This window comes from Gallus gallus, chromosome 7, assembly GCF_016699485.2.
Source record: "Gallus gallus isolate bGalGal1 chromosome 7, bGalGal1.mat.broiler.GRCg7b, whole genome shotgun sequence".
In the NCBI taxonomy this organism is placed as follows: domain Eukaryota; kingdom Metazoa; phylum Chordata; class Aves; order Galliformes; family Phasianidae; genus Gallus; species Gallus gallus.
The window spans coordinates 7,256,096-7,276,872 of NC_052538.1; the positions used below are offsets into that span (position 1 = coordinate 7,256,096).

Consider the following 20,777-nt stretch of genomic DNA (forward strand, 5'->3'; position numbering starts at 1 on the left):
CTTCTAAGAGCTCAGGATCCCTTAGTGGTGGCCTGGGCATTGAATCTTGCTAATGCTGCCACTTCTTGCATGTTTTTGGTCTTTATTCTCTTCTGGCCATAGATTTTCAGGAGAAACACTACACCACCCCAGTAGTTACTTCTAAATCCTCCCATTTTCTGGAAGCCAGGCTCAAGTACTTAGTTAATATTGCATCTTTCTGGGGCTTCAGATGCTACCATCTCTATTGCTTAGGTGGAGTGTGGAGCTGTCAGGGATTGACTTGACTGGGGAGCTGAGCAATTGGTTGCTGTAAAGTGCCTTCCTCAGCCAGGCCTTGTGTTACAGAAAGTACAAATAAATAAATTTCTCTTTCCTTCCTGTGGCCTCTGCTCTGCTTAGAGTCCTGCACCTCCCTTAGATCTACAGAGGGGTGTTGTGACTACAGGGCTTATGAAGCACAGATGGGGAAAAAATGTTTCTCTGCTTTGTCTTCTTGGTACCAGATAATGTTGGATTCTGCCCATCAAAAATCTCCTGTCAGGAGAAGGCCTTTAGTATCAGCTGTGTGCCTAACTTGAAACCGTATCCCTGATATTTTACCAAGTGCTACAAACAACCAAAAATATAATGTAGCCTGAGCTTAGTGAATGTCAAGGAGGTGCAGAGTTTTCCCCTTTGTGTCCCTCCCCCTTGGCTGCTGTAGTCCTGAGCTAAGTCCTGTTCTATTTGGAAAGCATTAAGAAGTTAGTGAGTTAAAATGTTGGGCTAGCCAATTATGTTGCTGTTCAAATCAGCACAGTTATGGTGTTGCAAGAGCTCAGTGTTCAGCTGCAAGTATGCAGCTGTTATAACCAGTCAGTCTTCCTCTCTGGGTGCTGTGTGTCCAGTCTTGGCCAGCAGGACAAACCAGCCAGAAGAATTTTCAAATCCGTAAGTCAGAATGTCCCACAGTATGGCAGGTAGGCTGCAGAGTTGAAGACCGCAGTGCTTGTGGTACATCCCATTCTGTATGGAGAGGGGTGGCCAGTACTTGACCTGTAGGACATGAATGTTGGGAGAATATTTAGATTCTGAGATTGGAAGTAGCTATAAAATGCACACTAAGCTTGTGCATTGCTTGGGGAAGAGTGTGGGGGTTTATTGTTAGAAATACCATTTATTGAACAGTTAGCTGTATAGCTTTCCCCTTTTGGAGAAATACTGTTTGTGTCTGTTAAAGCACACAGCTTTGCGTAATTGTTTCTCAGTCCAGTTGTGTAATACAGCAACTTCTGTCTGTGTATAAGGTGCCTGGTGGGATTTGTGCTGCAGGATATCTGGTTACTGTGGGGGAATCTTGGGATATTTTTTTCCTTTATAGAATTGTTTCCAATTCACATTTCCTAGTGAAAAACTGCCTGAAATTCCATTCGCAAACCTGAGTTGATTGTGAAGAATTGTCAAAGAAGATGGGGAAAAGACTTTGTAATTGTTTTGCAGCATTGCATTTTCCAAGTGAATGAGTTAAAGCAAAGAGCGTAAAAACATAGGGGTTTTGGTAGTTTTTATATCTATGTTCAAATTTCCTTAACTAACTGAATGAGTTGGAATTTAAAATGTGCTACTTTGGACTGTGTACTAGATTAACAGGTTTTTCCAAGCAGGGGGGAGGAATTTACCACCTATTATCAGGGTGTTAGCATAAGCCATGCTGAGCTGCAGCATGCCCCTGTATGGAGAGAGGACTTCATTCAGTGGCCAGCCAAGGAGCACTGTGCACTATGGAAAGTGCTGATGACTGACCCCGAACTCTCTCAGCCCAGGGATGCCAGTGCTGTCACAGTTATTCGGTGTCACACTTAAATGTGTGGCTTGTTCTGACAGCTTCAGTTTGCTGTGTGCTTCTCTGGTAAATTCCTTGTGGGGGTCAGAGCAGCTCTTCTGCCCTCTGAAGGAATCCAGGAATCTTAAGCTGCATGTTCCTGGAGAAATAGCATCTCTTTTTACACCTTTACGTGCATTTACATAGAAATAGATGCAAAGAGAGAATTGAAGGTGCAGCTTTGTCTTCAGTTGTGTATGTTTAGCTGTGTTTTATTTCCCTCTTCTTTCCACAATTCTTCATGTCAGATAAAGCATACTGCTGCCTCTGCTCAGCAGTGCAGTAAGGGCTGAGCCCTGAATCTCTCCCTGCTTCTTTTCTTCGATTCCCTTCTGAGAAAAGATTGTGGTGCAGCTCTTCCTAGCAGCTGCATCCTCATGAATTGGCATTCAGGTAAGGCAGAGTTCCTCCAGACAGATGTTTTGCACGGTGAATGCTGTCCTGTTGCATGTCCTTTCTGATTTCAGTGGTGTACTTGACAGAAGTAATTGCAGGTGATGCTCTGTCTTCATCTCTCACGTGTCCTGTCTTTTTCACTTGATCTTCTCAGTAGAGGAGGGGAAAACTGCTGCAGATGCTAAACCTGGATCGGGAGAATGGGAAGAACTCAGTGCTTCAACAAATGAACCTTGAAATATATTCCCTGGTAAAGTGAGGGAGAAGATGGAACTCCACACATAACATGTCATGTCTGTTGCTGAGGAACAGGAAAGAACTGTGCAACTCATCCTAGGTGCCATCTTGTGCATCCTTCCTTAGCTGCTCTGCTGCCCTGGCTGCAGTGGTGGTGAAATATTTCTGCCTTGGAAGCTTCATTCTCTGTGCTTTTTCAGTTCCCATGTGCATCTTCAAGTACTTATTTTTCCCCGTCTTTCCAGTTGTTCTCTGCCCTCTTTCCTTTCCCGAGCACTGCCTCAGCACTGACAAAAATGCAGTTCTCTGAAGGGTATTTTGAGAAAAATATCTGTAGTTAAAATGCAGCTATTGTAAGCATGCAAATGTGTTCGTAAATATGAACAAACATCAGTTACATCTAAAACTCTTGTGCTTGACTTACATGAGGTACAAAATTGTTCGAAGTGTAAACAGTCATGACAGCATTTTGATAAAACTGAAGCTTTCATGTGCTGTCCCATTAAGGGAACTCTTCAGAAGCTGGGGACTGAAATAGAGATGGGAAATCAGCCTGTTGTCAAAGCTAGACAAGGAGATGAAAGGCTGTTTGGCTGGGTCACTGCTAAACCAGTGCCTTGAGAATGCAATAATAAGTATGACTGGACAGCGCTGACTGTTCCAAGGGGCTGAGAAAGCACTTAGAAAGTGGGGGCTGGCAGAACTAGCAGAACACTTAGTGCTCTGCATGCCATCAGAGTACCCAGCTGTGAAGCTGCTGCTTACAGTTTCAGACAACTTAATGCAAAATCAGCAGTGCTGAGGTTCTAAGCTCAGGTAATGGTCAGAGAAGATATTTAGGTGCGTGTTCATGACCTAGGTGCTTTCTCTGGGTGAGGAAAGATGTAGCAGATGCTGTGTGAGCAGAAGAATCAGGTATTTCCAATGCACCTAGCTTCTGTGTGGATTTTCATTCTTTGCTTTTGAAGCCAAACTTCCATAGACAATGCTTACTTGGTTATCTAGTAACTAATATACAGTTAAATGATAAGCAAATTAAGGTAATTTTGCATAAATTGCAGTAGCGTACTATCAGATCGAGATCTTACATGATCTAATACTGCAGAAAGTATTGAACTACTGATTTCTCAAATTTCTCAAAAGATAATAAAGTCAAATGTAATCTTATTAGCAGGAATGGAAACAGTTTTTTGGGAAAATCTCTTAAAATGCAAACCTACAAGGCACTGTCAAAAAGCTTAGCAATGTTTCGCTATTCTGTCTCCCTTAGTAAGTCCTAAGGATAGAAATTCTGCTTTGGTAAACATGAATCACTTTTGTCTTGGAGTAAACCTCATTCCAGATACTTGTAGCTGTCTAAGCTCTTTCAGAAACTGTATTTTATTGGATCTCTCTGTTCTTCCCACCACTCCCCATCCAAGGTGCAATACCAACACAAGTATATCTTCTGCACAGAACTTTCTTTGCTGTTAAAATATCAGTTTTTTTTCAGAAGGACGGTCAAGTTCTGCAGTGGAGCTCAGGCTCCAGCTTTCGGTTCTCCTAATGCTCTTTCCATCAGGAAAGCAAACTGAAAAACTACTCTGTCTGATCAGCTGTTAAGGGAGCAAACAGGTCTAACCTCTTCAGGTTGTTTTTGGTCTTTCCCACTAATTGTGCAGGAATCTTTTAACTAACTCTGTTACGGTTCCACATCAAATTTAGCAGAGAGATTCCCAGTACTGCATAGCAGTGTGTGGTCTGCACTGGCAGTAAGTCTTTCTCAAAGGTCAGTGCTTCAATATAGGCTCTCCATCTTTTCCCCAGGCCTTTTGCACGTGTTCCATCAGTTGAGGTGTTCATCACTACCTCTTCCTATGGCTGATTTCCTTTTCTGTGTAGTCCTTCAGTTCTGAAGGCATGACTACATTTGTCAGTCACACTTGCACAAAGAAAGTATAAAAACAGAGACCTCTGTATACGTTTCATTGTGCCCTAATATACAGTCTGGGAAACGAGATAGATATTTTTAACTTACATGACTAGAGGCATGGCATTTGAGGCTGCCTGCTGATATAGGTTGGTTTGTTTAGCAATAGGGATTAGTACATTAGTTTAAGAACCTATATATTAGTTTAGCAAAAGGAATCTATGAGTGATAGTTGTAAAAACTCTCCATTTCAGCTCTAGTGGGCGAATAGTCTTGTTTTCCTCAGTAATTTTGCACTGGGGACATAACAGAATACTTTTGTCTTTTGCCTCAAAAGGTGCAAGGACATTTCCCTCGGGCTCCACATACACTGTTGTTAAAAAGTGGCTCACTGTGTCCTAATAAGCAATGGGAATCTTCCGAACTGGCGAAAGTGGATGGCAGTGGGTCAGAGGTCTCAGTGGTAAAGCTCATGGTGGAAAATGAGGAAGAAGTAGGTGGGCACTCAACCACCCTAGATAGCACTGAGCATCCAAAGGGACATTAGCACATATCTATGAGTCCTTGAAAAACATGAATTTGTATGTCAACGTACTGCATATGCATGTCTGAACTGTTCAAATGTAGAACCTGAACTCTGAGAGGATACACTGAGAGTCACTCAGTATTGTGAGGTACAAAGAAATGGCACTTTCTGCACCGCATTGGAGTTAGTTTTCTTCCTGGATTTCGGGTGACAATGCTAATAATTGCTGAGGGCCTGAACTCTCAGGTCTCTGGGGATTTTTTTTAGAAAACATTTCTGCTGGCCTTGCTGAAGTGAGCAGAATTTTATTTTTCTGTTGCAGTTGCAAAAACATCAGATTCTGCAAAACATGAGAAAGAAATAGGCCAGAAATGCTTGTGGCAGAAATGGGAATGGTAGTGTGGCTGCTCTGAGTTCTGGCTTCTACCATGTGTGACCCAGGCTGTTTCATGCCCCAGGAACCTGTGCTATTTCATGAGCAGACTGAGTACAGGAGGGAAGGAGGAGGTGGAAGAACAAGTTGCTGGGCTTCCATGGACAAGCTAGGGACCTGACAGTGGAACAAACTGCAGATCCAGTTGGACCAGGTCTCCTTCCCAGTGGGACCAGGAATCAAGGACATTGGGTGCACACCCAACTGGGTCTGCGTGCTGCTGCTTTGAGCAACTTATAGTAGGGCTGGCTGCAGTTACGTGGGGAAGGAGAGCTTCCCTTGGGAAGTGAGAGCCTTGGGAAGCGAGGTGCTCCCAGTGGTGTGTCCCCCCACACAGAGTCAGGACTTAAAGACTTTGCATAGTATCACTGTCTGAATTACAGCAGAGAAGGCTGCTTTGCCTCTATGGTAGTGCTTGATTCCGGTGTACTTGTACACCACCTTCCTAACCCGAGAGCTGGCAGAGTTGCGCTAGTTTGTGTTTCCTGAGGAATAACTTGAGAGTTCAGACTCATTTCCTGTAGGAAATGCTTGGTGGTACCCCTGGTGCTGCCTGAAGCACCCTCTGGTCTCACTCCCAGTCTGACTTGATCCTCAGACTTCTATGGGGATGAGGAAAGCCTGGAAAGTCCAGCTGCTTCTCTTATCTGAAGTGACTGGGGCTGCTGAAAATGCGACTTGGGAGGACAGTTTCTCTTCAGAGTTTATTTTTGCAGACTGCTGTGCACATTGTGTGTTTTTGGCCCCCTCCCCAAGGGGGACTGCTCTGGTCTCAGACGTCGTCACTGGTGAGGCTAGCTGGGGATGTCTTTTGCGGAGGGAGGTTTTGTGCCCTTGCTGTAGCTGATTGCAGCCCAGGAATGTTTCCCAGGCCTGACAGAGGCACGGTGTAAGTGCAAGGATGTGAGTCACGCTGCTCCTCCATGTTCGAGAGTAAAGTGGAGTTTGGAAGGGGGCTCTGCTTTACATAACCAGGGGAACTGAAAGGATCTGGAATACAGATCCCATTTTAAATAGAATGCCTCTCTCACTGGGGGAAGAAGAGAAGCTCGCGTGCTGGTGTAATGATTAAACACAATCAAAAATAACGTTGCTGGAATGTAAAAAGCAAATGCTGTATCCATGGTGAAAGCTGTCCTGTACCAGAAGACGATGGGCTGTCATCTTCTCTTCAGTGTTGTTTTCAGAGCATACTCAGGATGGCAGGACTTGGGCTGGGTAAAAGACACTGCACCAAGCTGTCTGTGGGAGCTTCTCTAAGAGTAAGGGAGCAAAGAGGCTGACCAGCCCCTTACTGCAGGCCTTGCCACCTCAGGTCTAGATCCCACCAGTCCCATGTACCCTGGTTCTGGAGAAGTGGAGCTTGAGGTCACCTCATTGGGAGCTCAGCCACTAGGCAGGGCAAGGACAGCCATGCAGTGCTGCTGCTGCCAGCATCTCATTGCTGGGGGCAGTTTGGCTGACATTCTTCGTGGCTCCCTTAACATTCTGCATGGGCATCTGGCAGGTCACACCACAGTTGTGTTTTCACTGGGAGCTGGGGAGAAATGCAGTAGTGGTTTGCTAGTTCCCAGGCCCTTTCAGTGGAAAAAGGGTAGCAGACAATTTACAAATGACATTGCGCAGTTTTAAACAAGCAAATGGAAAAACCCAACAACCAGAAAACCCACCCAGCCTTCTGCATTTGGATGCAGACTTTGAATTTCTTCAGGAGACTTATTCTGCTCCTGTAGACATATGCTCATTTTTGCTGCTGTTCAGCAGGTGGGGCTGAAATTAACACATCTGTTGTTGTTTAACTTCAATTTATACTGTACCCAAAATATTTGCCAAAATATTATGTTTTGAGCAGCAACAGCTTCACCGGTACTTATCACCCAAGTTCTGGGAATACCGCATAATGTAATGTGCTGTTTTTTAATAGCTCTTACCAGAAGGGGACTTGGTGCTTCACTGCAGCTTTGTGAGGAGGGAACAGATGCACAGATGCCAGTGTTGCAGAACTCTCTGTTACAGTGTGGTGTAGCGCAGGTGCACTTTTATGTCTGATATTTTTGCTCACAACCAAGTCCTTGAAGCAGTGCGATTGCCTAAAACTGTTTAAAAATGCCTGCAAAGGGCCATGTTTTCACATTGTACATTGTGCTGTCTGAAGTGAGACCCTGGAAGAAGCCATTAGCCCAGTCCCGTACCTATGCTGGGCTTGTTTCTAAATGCCTAGAAATGATAAATTGGGATTTTATGTGCTTTGGGGCTGTATATATTTTTAGTGTAAAGACTGTGACAGCAGTCCTTCAACAAAACCCTAAAAGCCCAACCCATAACTGTTTAGAAATGAAGTTTTGTGGAAGTAATTGTAACATGCAGGCAGAATCTTGAGGGTCACCTGGGATAGTATCAAACACTTTTTGTAGTAGGCAAAGCCATGTTGCTATTTTTCAATTTTTCAAAATATTTAAGGTGTTTTGTAGAAAAACACATCCTCATTAAAAAGAATAATTATCAAGCTTACAATGTGTAAACTTACCTCAGCTAAGGTAAGTGGCTTTGCTAATCCTTTTTTCCCTCGTGAACAAAGTTTCAAAGGCAGCACTTGTTAAATTACATGTAGAATGGGAGGGAGAGGGGGACCTGAGTCCTTCTGATTTAAATGGAAAAATAATTCAAATGGATCTGCAGTCTGGCTTTGATTTCAGAGGTACTTGCAATCTAAATAAAAATAAAGACTACCTGAGGACAGCCCGCTCTGTTAATTACCTAACCAAATGCTGCCTCCTGGGTAAGAGCAGCTCTCCAGTGAGTTTCCACCAGCTTTGATGCTTGTTGTTGTAACTGGAATTTGTCAAATACGACTTGGCAACTTCCAGCAGGAAAAAAAAAAAAAAGAAAAAAAAAAAAAGAAAAAGAAAAAGAAAAAAGCACCGTTGTGATGAGTGAGGAAGGATGCTTGGAATGAAAACGTGTGGAATATGCAGCACTGTTCTTTCACAGCACTGGGCTTGATGCAGACTAGCTGCTCTGTGCCCTGCACACAACTGGAAGAGGAGTGCCTTCCCTGGTGTGGGGGCCAATGAGCTGGCCTTGTTCCTGTCACCATCCTAGGTTGGAGCTGCATGCCATGTGGCACAAGGAGGCTGGAACCCTGGCAGTGCTTACAGGCAGCTCTTTCCAGACAGAGAGCCGCAAAGCCCTGGGGCTATGCAGCTCTGCTGCCCATCCGTGCGCTACCCCACAGTGTTGCGGCTGCAGGCGCTTGTTGCTAGTCCTCCTGCTGGCGGAGAGCTTGGGCTCTTGCCGAGAAAACAGCTTTTGTGTTTCCTTAAATGTTCTGCTGCTGTTTAGGGAGAAAAAAATAAATATCAGAATTGATGTTATTACTAGAATTGGCCAGCTGGCTGAAATTTTTTTCATTAACAAATCCCACTTGGCACTGTTTCCCTAATGAAGTAATGAGCATGTTTTCAGACAAGGGGATGAGTCTCTACAGCACCGCTGCTTTTGGAAACTGCCAGTGTTCAAACGGCCAGGATCTGCCCAGAACACAGGGAGAAAGAAGCTTCCAGTCCCAGCAGCCACTCACATGCTGCTGGGATGCAGTTTTGCTGTTCACTTTTTGACCTCCTTGATCTGTCCTTGCTTCCTTGGCAGTGAAATCATAGGAATTTGCAGTGCTGGTTGGGGGATAGCGGGATGTTGGCTGTGGTGGATGTGCAGTTACAGCAGGAGGCGGGTGCTACGTGCGCATCTTGGCCTGGATCTCTGCTGCTATACACAGCATTAATCCTGGCTGGAGCAGAAGTCAGGTGCCTGAAGGCAAGTAGCCTTCAGGGGAGGCAAGCAGCAGGCTGCTGGCACTCAGCTGTACTTTAGCTGCAGCGGGGCCTGGGGGCTGCAGCCCCAAGGTTTAGACAACTTGGTGGGAAGGGGAGACTCGAAGGAGTCCCAGAGCCCAGTAGATCACAGCTGATGGCAGCTTGTGTAAGTCAGTTGTTTTAGCATCTACTTTGATGTCTCAGCAAATGAATTTATAAAATTTACCCTTTAAATGAGTAGATGAGCTTTGTAAATAACTGGTCACTTCTAGATATGGTTTTATTTCTTACTTAGGTACGTTAATCATAGTAACGTGTTTCTCTGGGACAAGAGGCAATGAAAGCAACAGCTGGATTCTCTGTGTTCTTCAGAAACTTAAATTCAGCTTGTTTTTGTTACCCTTCTGAAATGGTTTCCCCACCCCATCAGGCTGCTTCTGATCTTCCCGCATTGAGATTAAGTGGTCATCCAGCTTTTGTTTAAATCATCGTGCAAGATTTGAAGCTTCAGAAAAGTCATCAGTGACATCAGTGAAATGTTTTCAGAGTTGTATTGAATTCATTTATCCAATTCCTTTGAATTTTGTTTGAAGGGTTTTTTTTGTTTGTTTGTTTGTTTGTTTGTTTGTTTTTTACTTTTCAGGCTTGGGAATAGCCAAAGTTGAGAGAAGTAGTGTTTGGGGAGCTTATTCCTCTATTAGCATTCCTGTAGTAGTATTTACAGGATGTTTCAGGAGAAAACTTGACTAAACCTTTATTTTTAAACACTAAAGATAAGATAAAACTTTATAGTATCTCCACATACATCTACAGTGCATCTCCAGTAAAAACTTTTGACTTTTTTTTTTCCCTTGGTATTGGAAATCAGTGAGCAACAGCTGTTTTCTGAAATTAGTATGGAGTGTGTGTTAGCCTTTTTCTGAGCCACAGACCTGTGTTTTTCAGGCTTTTCCCAGTCCTGATGCTTGCCTCATGCTGTCTGAGCAGATGTGGAGGACGGGCCTGTTGCTTGTGGTAGCCATGTCAGCAGGCCATTCCCTCAGTCCTTATGTACCCACAGTGTGTTACTCATCTTCCTGATTCTATTGATCTGCATATTTTCAGATTGAAACTTGCTTTTTTGCTTCTACCTCTGGAAATTGTAGGCCCTCCAAGTCTGTCCTCACTGGTGTATTGGATTTATCTTGGTTTGGCAATCATGCAGTCCTGCTGCTTATGCAGTGTCAACAAGGAAATAAAGCCTAACTGTGATCTGTGGCAACTTGTCTCGCTGCGTGGACGCTTGGGGAGTGATCAGCAGTTGTGGCCAGCTTTTAGAAGGAGATGCCAGCTGCTCAGGCCTGGTTACTGTGGGATTACAGACAACAGGAGGGAGAGTTCTGCTGAAAAGCCTTTCTCAAAGATAACTAGCTGGCCTAAGGAAGCAGGGCCTGTGCTGCTGCTTCTGCTGATCTGTCTTTTATGATGAGTTCAGCAGAGGGCTGGTGTGCAGAACCAGTCTTCATCTCGCTCACATCTCTCTTTTTCTCTAGGTTTGGAAGAAAAAACACTTCTATCAAAAAAAGAAAAAATGAAGCTGAGGAAAGAAAGATGGCTACAGAGTAAGTGCCCAAACCACAGCTGTATGGAGGCATCTCAGAGGGTGACTGCTGGGTTCCTCTGTACACAGCGTGTGGGTGAAAGTGTTGGGCTGTGGCAGGACAACGGCTGGGGCTGGGGGGGCTGAACGCTTCTCAAAAACCTTCAAGCCTGCTCCCCAGCAACTGGGGAAAAAGTCCCTGGTGTTCTTTCTCCTTACAGAGAGCATTTAGCACTAAGATTGACTCTTTACCCAAACCTGTTTTTGTTATTCCTCCACATGCAATGTGACTACTTAAAAACCTTCCTTTATCCAGGAAAGACATTGTGCTAGCGTAGGTCTAGCAGGTTTCTTTGTATCTTTTCAGGCTCCTGGAGAGTTGTGACCAGCTGTGTAGTCACAGCATGGGCTAGACAGCATCCTGTGGATGTAGGGCAGCCCGGACTTGAGCCCCACCAGCTAATCCCAGGCCTTTGAGAAAAATAGTGGAGCTCTGCAGTGGGACCTTCTGCTTTTCCACAAGGGATGTCTCTGGATGCTGCTGGTTGTGTTACTGCCCCACATGCCCCAGTAAACCTACCCACCAGAATGACTTGCGTTTCTAGAGGCTGTGAAATCAGAGCCAAGCAAACCCAGCCCATGGCAGAAATGTTCCTGTTTGCTGTGTGAAGTGTCTGTGTTTGTTTTAGATGTTTCAGCTGTGGTATGGCAAGATGCACTGCCTTCAATTAGTTATTTGCAATGTGCCTGTTGTCCTTAGTAATCTTTAAAGGTCAGGTCTAAAGGTTGGGTCTTACTTTCTCTGTGCAGCCCTGAGTCGGACTCACTTGCAGGTGCTAGTGGGAGTCAAGTCTAGAAACCTCATCCTGCAAGGCAGTCGGAGGTGGTCTTGTATGGAGACCTTTCCAGAGGTGTACGAGAGGCTTGCTGTTGCTCCTTCGTGGAGCAGGGAACATCATCCCCAATCTGGCTACCATCTCTGCACTATCAGCAGAAGCAGCCTGTGCATGTCAGCTTCTGAGATACTGCTGAGGCATGAGGAGTTGCAGAGGGATTCCTTATGCCACCTGGAGCTGTTCTTGAGACTGTTTTTTCCCCTAGCACCTTTCTGTCCAACAGAATTGCTGGCAGATTGTGTTGGGGGTTGAGCAGTGTGGCTTTCTGTGGCACCATATGCTCTCTGCTCCTGAGCTGTCACTGTACTTTGAGCTCAAGTCCATCAACCTGTGATTGTACAAGTCACAGTGAAGGTGTCTCTGGCTGGTACTTTAACACCCTGAGTGCTAAGGAAACTTCATTATCATCAGCCAACAACTTCTGAAATCTGTTGACATCTGCAGTCAGTGTCTCTTTTGAGCAGAAAAACATATCTCTTGTAGTCCTTACAGCTGGCCTGGAACTTGCAGATTCTGTGCTTATGAAGGTCTTTCCTTGTCTGTTTAACTGATACTATTGAGGGAACATTGAAAGGGATTGCTGGAGCACAGTTGAGATCTTTCTGGCTGGGTATCTTGTGTCTAACTCTGACTGGTACCAGAAGCTGTAGAGGAAGATAAGCACTCAGCAGCTTTCTGCGATACAGGATTGGCAATAAAAGGACTACATGGGACTCATGTATGTGTTATGTAAGAAAGAGGACATACTCCTGGGGGTAGGTGACAGCACTGTTCCCATAGCCCTGGTCAGTTGCTTTGGAGGTGAAAACCTAGGAGTAGGTTTCCTACACTCCTTTTAATTACTCCCTCTTGTATATAAGCCTTCATAGATACAATTTTACTCAAGATTAGAATGGCCTCTTTTCTCCTCTCTTGGCTATAAAGCTACAAACTGAATGGAAAGTAAATAAAATGTGTCAGCTTTTCTTTAGCAAGGACACCAAGACAGAAGATCTTAGGTCAAACTACTTCTGTCTGAGAAGATAGTTATTACCATTAAACCTGTGCTTTCCTAAATATTCCCAAGAGTTTGTTGATTTTTCTTATCCCAGGACTGTTTTCTTGACACTGGATGCCAGGACCCTGAGAACTACAGTTCAGCCCAGTAGTGCAAATGCAAAACTTGGAGATTTCTTCAGTTCCAATAAGTCATTGTAGGAGAGACTAGAGAAGGGGGAAAAAATTATGCAATGATTCAAATGTTAGAAGTATGCACATTTCAAAATACATACATCGTATTGCTTCTCAGACACCAGAGACTTGGTAGGAAAAGAATTTGGGATGTTTATGCAGAATCAGGTGTCTGAAAATGTTGAGCACGTACTGTTTATGAAAGCACTGGAGTAGTCAGCTTCATAAAGCCAGACCATAAAAAGAAGTAATGTAGAATGGAAAGCTGTGTTCTTGGCAGGGATTGCTGTGCGGAGAAGCTTTTACAGCCCAGATTTGTCAAAAACACCCATACAAGTAAATATTACAGTTTATCAGAAACCTTTGTCTGAAACAGCTTAGTTAGGAGGTGAACAAGACAAAAATACTAAAGGAACAAGCAACTAGCTAGTAAGTTTCAGTTCAGCGTTCTTGAATGTGATTAGCTGGGTTAGACTGAGAATCCCAGGTGGCATCTTGCCTGTGCTCTGTAAGTCTGGCTGCTTTCATATTTCCACCAAAAGTACTGCAGATTTAGTCCTGCTTCTGTGGCCTTGTGTTGGAAGCCCGCAGCCTTCCTGTCTCAGTGCTATTGGCTTTGCAGCTGCTGTTGCTGTGCTCCATCATGTCCAACCTCTCCAGTTCTGTGATGCAGAAGCAGAGGCCTTGGGAGCTGCAGCTTCTCTTGGGTGCTTGTGGAGGAAATAGGATTTCCCGTTGTGTCCCACCCCACACCAACTGCTTGAATGCTGCAGGTTTTCAGGCTCACCTGGCAGGAGAAAGGGGTGCTTGCACATGCTGCTGGGCTGATTTGGTGGTACTGTCAAGGGATGTCTGGGACAGATGGGGGCATTCAGCTAGGCTTCTGTGGGCTGGTGTGGAAGAGAATGTGTTCTGCTGGGGCTTCTGATTCCACAAGGCTTGAGCAGCTGCACTTCTGCACCAGAGAGCCTCAAGGACTGCACAGCAGCTTGCAGCTTTCTGTTCCCACCTCCCACTGACTTGTCCAATTCTGAGTGAAAAACTGAAATTAAGTTCATCTCCTTTGTCTACTGTATGCCTCTGCTAGGAGACAGTTGTTTGAAAAACATTTCTACTTACCCAAACAAAGTCTTGTTTCTTGTTCAGAAATAGAAAGTGTGAAGCTAGCCAAGCAGAAGCAAAAAGCTGAAGCAAAGCGAAAGGCAACACCTGTTGTGGGAGACATGCAGCCACTGATGGAAGCCCTGCCTGAGCTCTCTGATCTGACTGCAGGTATCAAAGGCAGGAAGCCATCCAAGAGGTATGTGTCTCCTAGTAATGTGCTGTGTTGTTTTCCTTCTTCCTGCAGGTTAAAGCACCCTCCAGCTCAGCTTGTAGCTACAGGCAATACAGGCTTGGGGCCCACAGGAGAACAGGACCTCAACTACGTTTCACTTTTTTCTATGTTACTCTTGCTGCAGGAAGCTTAAATGTGCCTTCTGAATCCATGTTTATGAGAACTGTATTGCTTAGAGGAGACTTGGCATGAGACAGACAGGAAGAGACTGGATATTCTGAGTGGTAGGACTGATACACAAATGTCCGGAATGTAATGCTGCTGAGCTCACCTGTGAATCTGCACTTGAGATGTGTATTATCATGAAAGTTGTTCCCATCGTTTTCAGGAAATGGTGTTTGCTGCAGTAAGAGAAATCTTGTATTTTCTAGGAGAATCTATCTGTAGTATTCAAAGGGGACTAATTCTTGTTGTACAGATGGCAAATACAGGGTTGATGGCTTTCCCCTATTTGCCTAACTGTGGTGTGACAGAGGGAAGCAGATCTGGAGAGCCAGGATTCAAAGCACTGTACTGCCTGCTAGGATTGTTTGCTCTCCTCCTGCATGAGCTGCTGACCATGATGCAGCCTGGTGTTCTGTCCTTCCAGACCTTCAGGCTTCCTCCCAAAGCAGTTCAAGCCCTTAGAGTAGAGATTTACTCTCTAGCTAGACTCTCTGTTCACCCTGCTGGCTTGGAACATGATTTTGGATGAGAGTACAAGATGGATTTTCTTTTCCCTTTGTTGCACTGGAAGAGAAGAGCTATTTCTGATTCTCTGACACTCACGCTTCAGCCATCCCAGCCAGCCTTAGGGTGTGTTCTGATTGTCCTTGTGTTTTCTCCTTTTCAGTGCAGTGCTCTGCCTGTCTGCTCATTCAGTGCTGCAGATGCTTTTGCATCTCCCAGTGCAGAATAAAAGAGTCCTGTGTGGTGAACAGATGCTCACACCTCCACTTACTCAGTTGGGGTTGGAACTGAAAACTTATTTTGATCATATTAAGCAAGTGTTTGGATTAGAGGATAGCCAAGTATAAGGCTGCCTGCAGAGCACCCTTTTCTTTGGTTGAATATCAAGGCTGAAATGACTGTGGAACCTCTTGTGAGCTGTGGGGTACCCCAGAAGGAAACTCTGACCCAGGTGGGATGCCCAGCTACTAGATGACTGAGTTGGCAGTGTGCTGTTCTTCTGGAAAGTCACCCTTAAAACAAACAGCAACTACATATCTTGTATCTAAGCCTGGGAAAATATTTCCTTTCTGAACTTGGCTCTTAATTCTTTGAATAACATTTTTTTCAATTGACGGTTCAGTCTGTCCTCTCAGTGGGAATGAGCAGAAAAAGTACAGAGTTCTGCAAAGAACTGGGAGTTGGTTGAGTGGAGTGCTGGACCAGGGCTTAACCTGAGCAGAAACAGTTGGTTTTGCCTTCTTTCTGCAATCACGTGCAAACCATGTGTGACATCTGACTTCAGGCTGTGTTCAGGAGTGGTTCTCCCTCCTTATTGTCCACCTTGGAGGTTAAGCCATGGCTGTGTGGAGGGAATGGTTTGCAGAAAGCATGTACGGGGGGAGAGAGAACAGGCTGACTGCTTCTTTTGGGCATTGCTTTCTCCCGTAGAAATACACAGTGTCAGTGCAGCTTGCAATTGTGGACTACCTCAAAAGATAGAGTAGAACTTGAAAGGAAGATGGTGAAGATTCTGGCCCACAAGGCCAGAAGCTTCTGCACGAGGGTCACTTAGTGAGTTGAGGAGTCCTCAGCCTGGACAGGAGTTGGAGACAAAGAAGCTTGGGAATATAATAGTCTATATTAGGTAATGTAATGTAGTTAGGAAATAGTTCATCTCCATTGTGAGACATAAGGGACATCAAAAAAGTTAGCAAGTTGCAGATTCAGTGCAAACAGGAAGCTTTCTGTGCTGCACTGCTCCTTGCTGTGGAATATTGTGGCTCCTGGTTTAGGTGTGACCTACAGAGCCAGTGAGGAGAGAGCTCTGGGAGGGTTGCTTCATGTATATAATCTGCAATCAGCTCAAAGTCCATGAGCTGTAAATGCTGGCATGGTTGTGGCCATATGCTTTCCTTGTTCTTGCCCCTCTCTGGCCATCTGCTGTAGGCTGCTTTAAGGCAGAATACTGGCCAAAATGATCAGTATGATGGTCAGCTGACTTGCTACAATCCCTCCTCTGTACTATAATACATTTTATGGTAGAGGGCATGTGATACTTGTGGAAGGTTTTGGTGTTTTTGCACACGTCTGCAGTGAGACATCCTCAGAGAAGTGCTGTTGGCTCTGCCTCTCTACAAACCCAGATCCTTCTGTGGGAAAATGGCAGCTTCTCTCTCTTGCTGGAAGCCTGAGCTTGTGCTGCAAGGCTCTGATATTTAGAAAGCCCAGCAGTACGGCAGGGTGAAGAAGCCCTGTGTTGGCTGAGAATTTTGAGATTGGTCAGCACTATTTGCAGGTGGTATAGAAGATGTGGGAGCTTAGCACAGACTGGTGTCACTCAGATGGCCAAAAGGCAGTCTCACGACTGAGGAGTTGTGGCATGGAAGAGCTACAGTGCTCTTCTGCCTTGGAAGCAGTCTGCTTGCTGGCTTGTGGCTTCCTGTACCACATGAGGATGTGTGCACTGGTGTTTGAGATAGTCAGAGGGAGCTTTCATAGGCTTTGAATCATTACATAAATGAAGGGTAATGGTAGGATGGTTTGTTAGTGTTATGAATAAAAGATTAGATTCTCCAGGAGTTTGATCTCCTGCTGGGTAAGAGATCATTACAGAGAGGTTTTGTTTAGTTTTATAATGGATGAAGGCAATGAAGTGTAATGAAGCAGGACTACCATTCACAAGCCCAGTGAGCAGGCAGCATCCTGGTGGCTTGTTGTGGGAAAGTCAGGCAGCAACCTTTCAGGCATGTCAGGCCAGTGGGGCAGAGCCGCAGAGTAGCACTGAAAAGCCTTCAGTAGCACAGAACCATTTAAAGCAGTATTGTGGCTAAAAGCAAAAATAGTTGGCACACCCTGAAGCAGCCCCAGAGGCTGCAAGCCCCTGCTCTGATGAGCATGGATTGCTGTCCAACTTGTGAAGAGCTTTCTCTGTGCTGCCGTAAGCAATCCAGGCAAACCAAGATGGTGACCAGGAAACCATCCCCAGGCCAAGTGGTTAATGAATGCAAAGAAAGCATGTCTGTTCTGTCACTATCTTGCTATACCACTGGATGCAGCAGCATGATGGGAACTGCTCAAACCCTGTGGCTGTTTGTCTACTCTTGCTTATTGCTGTTCCTCATCTGCTCTTGGATCTGTTGTGTAATGCTGGCTGTGCTAGGGTGACCTCAAAAGGGCCTTGTGTGTATGTGAGCAGTGTGTAGGCATCGATTGCCTGGTTCCTGGTCCCAGTGTGGGCTGGGTGCTGGCTGATGTACATCCACCTTGTTGGGGTGTGTCTGGTTTGGTGCGCAACTTTGGCAGTATCCTGGGCTGGAGGGGAATCGAATAGCAGGAGAGCAGCCTTCAGCAGCTTGTGTCCACCAGGATCCTCTTGAGGAAAAATAAAATGGTCCAGGATGGGCAGAGGGAGAGATGAGGAGCAGGAGATGATCAAGTGGAGAGAGATGATGAAACTGTAGGGTGAAGGGATGTGGGGCAAGTGGGAAAGAGAAAAGAGAAAATGGAAAAATTGAAGAATGAAAGGATTCAGGGTCAGATAGGAAAATAGGCTTTTTTCTCAATATGCACTCTGAGAAGCAGGGAGAGTAATGCAGTCCTGCTCTGGCCATGCTGGGAGCCTAGTGCATACGCTTAGCAGAGGATCAGACTCCTGCCCTTTTGCTTAGTTTTGCTGTGTTGCCCAAGGCTCTATGTCATGGAATCCTTTCATAGGAGCAGCTGTAGGCACTGATATTGGAGCAGTCAATGCCTTGTGCTGTCCATTACTAGTATTCATCTTCAGGCAGAGCCCTCCTTCTCATCCAAAGTCTTATTCTTCTCTGAACTCAGAGCTTCTTCATGCAGAAGCTTTATCCACCAGCTGCCGCCATGCTATTGCTGTTCTAGTTCAGTGGCTTTTTTTCCAATAATTTTCCAATAATTTTCCTTTCTTGTGCACTTAAGTCCTAAAAGCAGCCACTGCTGTTTCTGCATGTCCCTTGGCTTTGTTGTAGATTTCTGTTGCTGGTTGGCATTAGGCGTCATGTGCTTTCAGCACCTGAGCAAGATGGGATTACACTTCTAGTCTCCTCAGGCTTTGCTCAGCAATAGGAATTGGGTGCAGAGAGTGCATATCTGTGCTTGCTGTTGCACCTTAGCTGCGCATGGTTGCTAACTTACACTCACAAGCCTTTGGTGAGGATGTGTGTTCCCAAGGAGAAAGGAACACTGCCATTTTTAAAATATGAGTGCAGCCTTATACACTGACAGTCCTGCAGCACGACTGGCAGCTCTCTTTCAGTGATATTTACATGACAAATGCAAATGCTGAAGCTCTGCAGTGTTAACAAGGAACATGAGATGTGAGGGGGTGATACATGACCAGTAGAGAAGTTCAGTAGGACCTTTTCTCTAAGCAGTGGTTTAGTTTTGACCTAGAAGTTAGAGATAAGCAGCAGATGATTCAAGCAAGATCAGCTGAAGACCAGTTCTAGGACTAAATGATAAAATTTTATTTATATAAATAGTTCATTTACCTTCTGCCCATTTGGTTGTGACTCCAGAGTTGTCATCAATGTATGATGGAAGGAGTCTGCATCTCCATTACAGTCTGGCTATGGAAATAATTGCATTAAAAAAGGGGTGGCTGGCAGGGAGAGGGAGGTGACTGTTCCCCTCTACTCAGCTCTTGTGAGGCTCCATCTGCAGTGCTGTGTCCAGGCCTGGGGCCCCCAGCACAGGAATGACGTTGAGCTCTTGAAGAGGGTTCAGAGAAGGGCCACTAAGATGATCAGAGGGCTGGAGCACCTCTCGTATGAGGAAAGGTTGAGGGAGCTGGGCTTGTTTAGCTTGGAGAAGAGAAGGCTTCAGGGAGACCTCATTGTGGCCTTCCAGTACTTGAATGGAGTATATAAACAGGAGGGGGAATGACTGTTCACGTGCGTTGATAGTGATAGGACAAGGGGGAATGGTTTTAAACTGGGACAGGGGAGGTTTAGGTTGGATATTAGGAAGAAGTTTTTCACACAGAGGGTGGTGACGCGCTGGAACAGGTTGCCCAAGGAGGTGGTGGATGCTCCATCCCTGGAGACATTCAAGGCCAGGCTGGATGTGGCCCTTGGCAGCCTGGTCTGGTGGTTGGTGACCCTGCACATAGCAGGGGGGTTACAACTCGATGATCATTCGTGGTCCTTTTCAACCCAGGCCATTCTATGATTCTGTGATTTCAGGACAATTACCTGTACTTTCTGGGAAGGCAGATGAAGAGCCACTGGGCTCTTTGCATCTCAACAGCAATTGCAAAGTTACCTCTCCTCTGTAACACTCAGCACTTGTTTTGTTTCTTCTCTCTGCAGGCATGAAAAAACAAAGGCAGAACCAGCAGATTTCTGTATGATGAAACAAGCTCAGAAACACAGGCTCTTGTAAGTTCCTGTTATCAGATGTCCAGTGTTCTTGCTCAAAATCACAGAATGGTTGGGGTTGGAAGGGACCTCTGGAGATCACCTGGTCCACCACTCTGCTCAGGCAGAGTCACCTGGAGCCACTTGCTCAGCTTTCAGTATCTCCAAGGATGAAGACCACACAACCTCTCTGTGCAGCCAGTTCCCTTTACTTCATGCAGGATATTGTAGGTGTCCTGTTCAGAATCCGGCCAAACTCAGTCAATTCTGGATGGATTCAGTCCACTTTTACTTCTGTCTCATATAACATGTAATAGAGCATAGGAAGCTGCACTTAAAGAGTTTCCTTAAATAGTTCGCTTTTCCTGTCTCACTGAAAAGAATCCTAGCTTTTGCCTCCTGGGTTTGATCTCTGGGGTTTCAGAACAAACCCACACCAAACATTCCTACTTGATCTAAGCCAAGTGAGTGTGCACAGCCAGGCTGGTGTGCCCTTTGTCTCAGCTTTCTGATTTGGAATTGCAGCACTCAGCTGTGGCTCAGTCTCCTAAGGCACTGGCCCATGCAGCTCTAGCTGATATGCTTCTGGAAAGCCTCTAGTGGTTGTGCAGGTGAGGATTTCTGCATAGTATGAGGTGCTACAGCCGCTCTGCTGAAGTACCTTTGGGATGTTAACTAATAATCCTTGCATACCTTATGAGGACGGCTGTGCATTGACATCTGCCAAACCTTTTCTTATAAAGTGAAACACTAAGTACTTTTGAGTAGTTCTTGGTGTTTCACAAAAAGTCTAGCAACTCCTTGTCCTTTGTATGATCTGTTTGATATTTTATATGACCACAAGGCCTCAGAAACTTCATTTCCCCTCAGTGCAACTCTTCTGGAGCTAGGCTCTGTGACTGGGCAGTGTTTGCTGTCTGTAATCGCTGCTTCTGGGGTGTCCCTGTCAGTTCTATGAACTGTAGTAGGGAGGGAACTAGCTGCCTGCTACAAGCTGAAGAGCGCTCTGCTGATCTGATCTACAACAACATGGGAGGAAGGAAATGTGTGTCTGGCTGGGATATAGTGAGCTGAGTCTGCATGAGCGAGAAGGAGAGACCACGATC

The 20,777-nt window shown here is 45.4% G+C and overlaps 1 protein-coding gene across 10 annotated transcripts in view; it reads left to right on the plus strand.

The window, feature by feature from the left end:
* The window catches only part of FAM207A (family with sequence similarity 207 member A), a 53,436-nt gene that overhangs the window by 30,288 nt on the left and 2,371 nt on the right, over positions 1–20,777 (plus strand). For 5 of the 10 annotated variants that reach the window (XM_040704012.2, XM_040704014.2, XM_040704011.2 and 2 more), the window contains 3 exons: positions 10,689–10,757; positions 13,948–14,101; positions 19,624–19,692. In XM_040704012.2, the coding sequence (XP_040559946.1) occupies positions 10,689–10,757; positions 13,948–14,101; positions 19,624–19,692 (292 nt within the window). The remainder of the gene's footprint in view (positions 1–10,688; positions 10,758–13,947; positions 14,102–19,623; positions 19,693–20,777) is intronic. The other 5 variants (XM_046944044.1, XM_046944045.1, XM_046944047.1 and 2 more) reach the window with 2 other exon arrangements.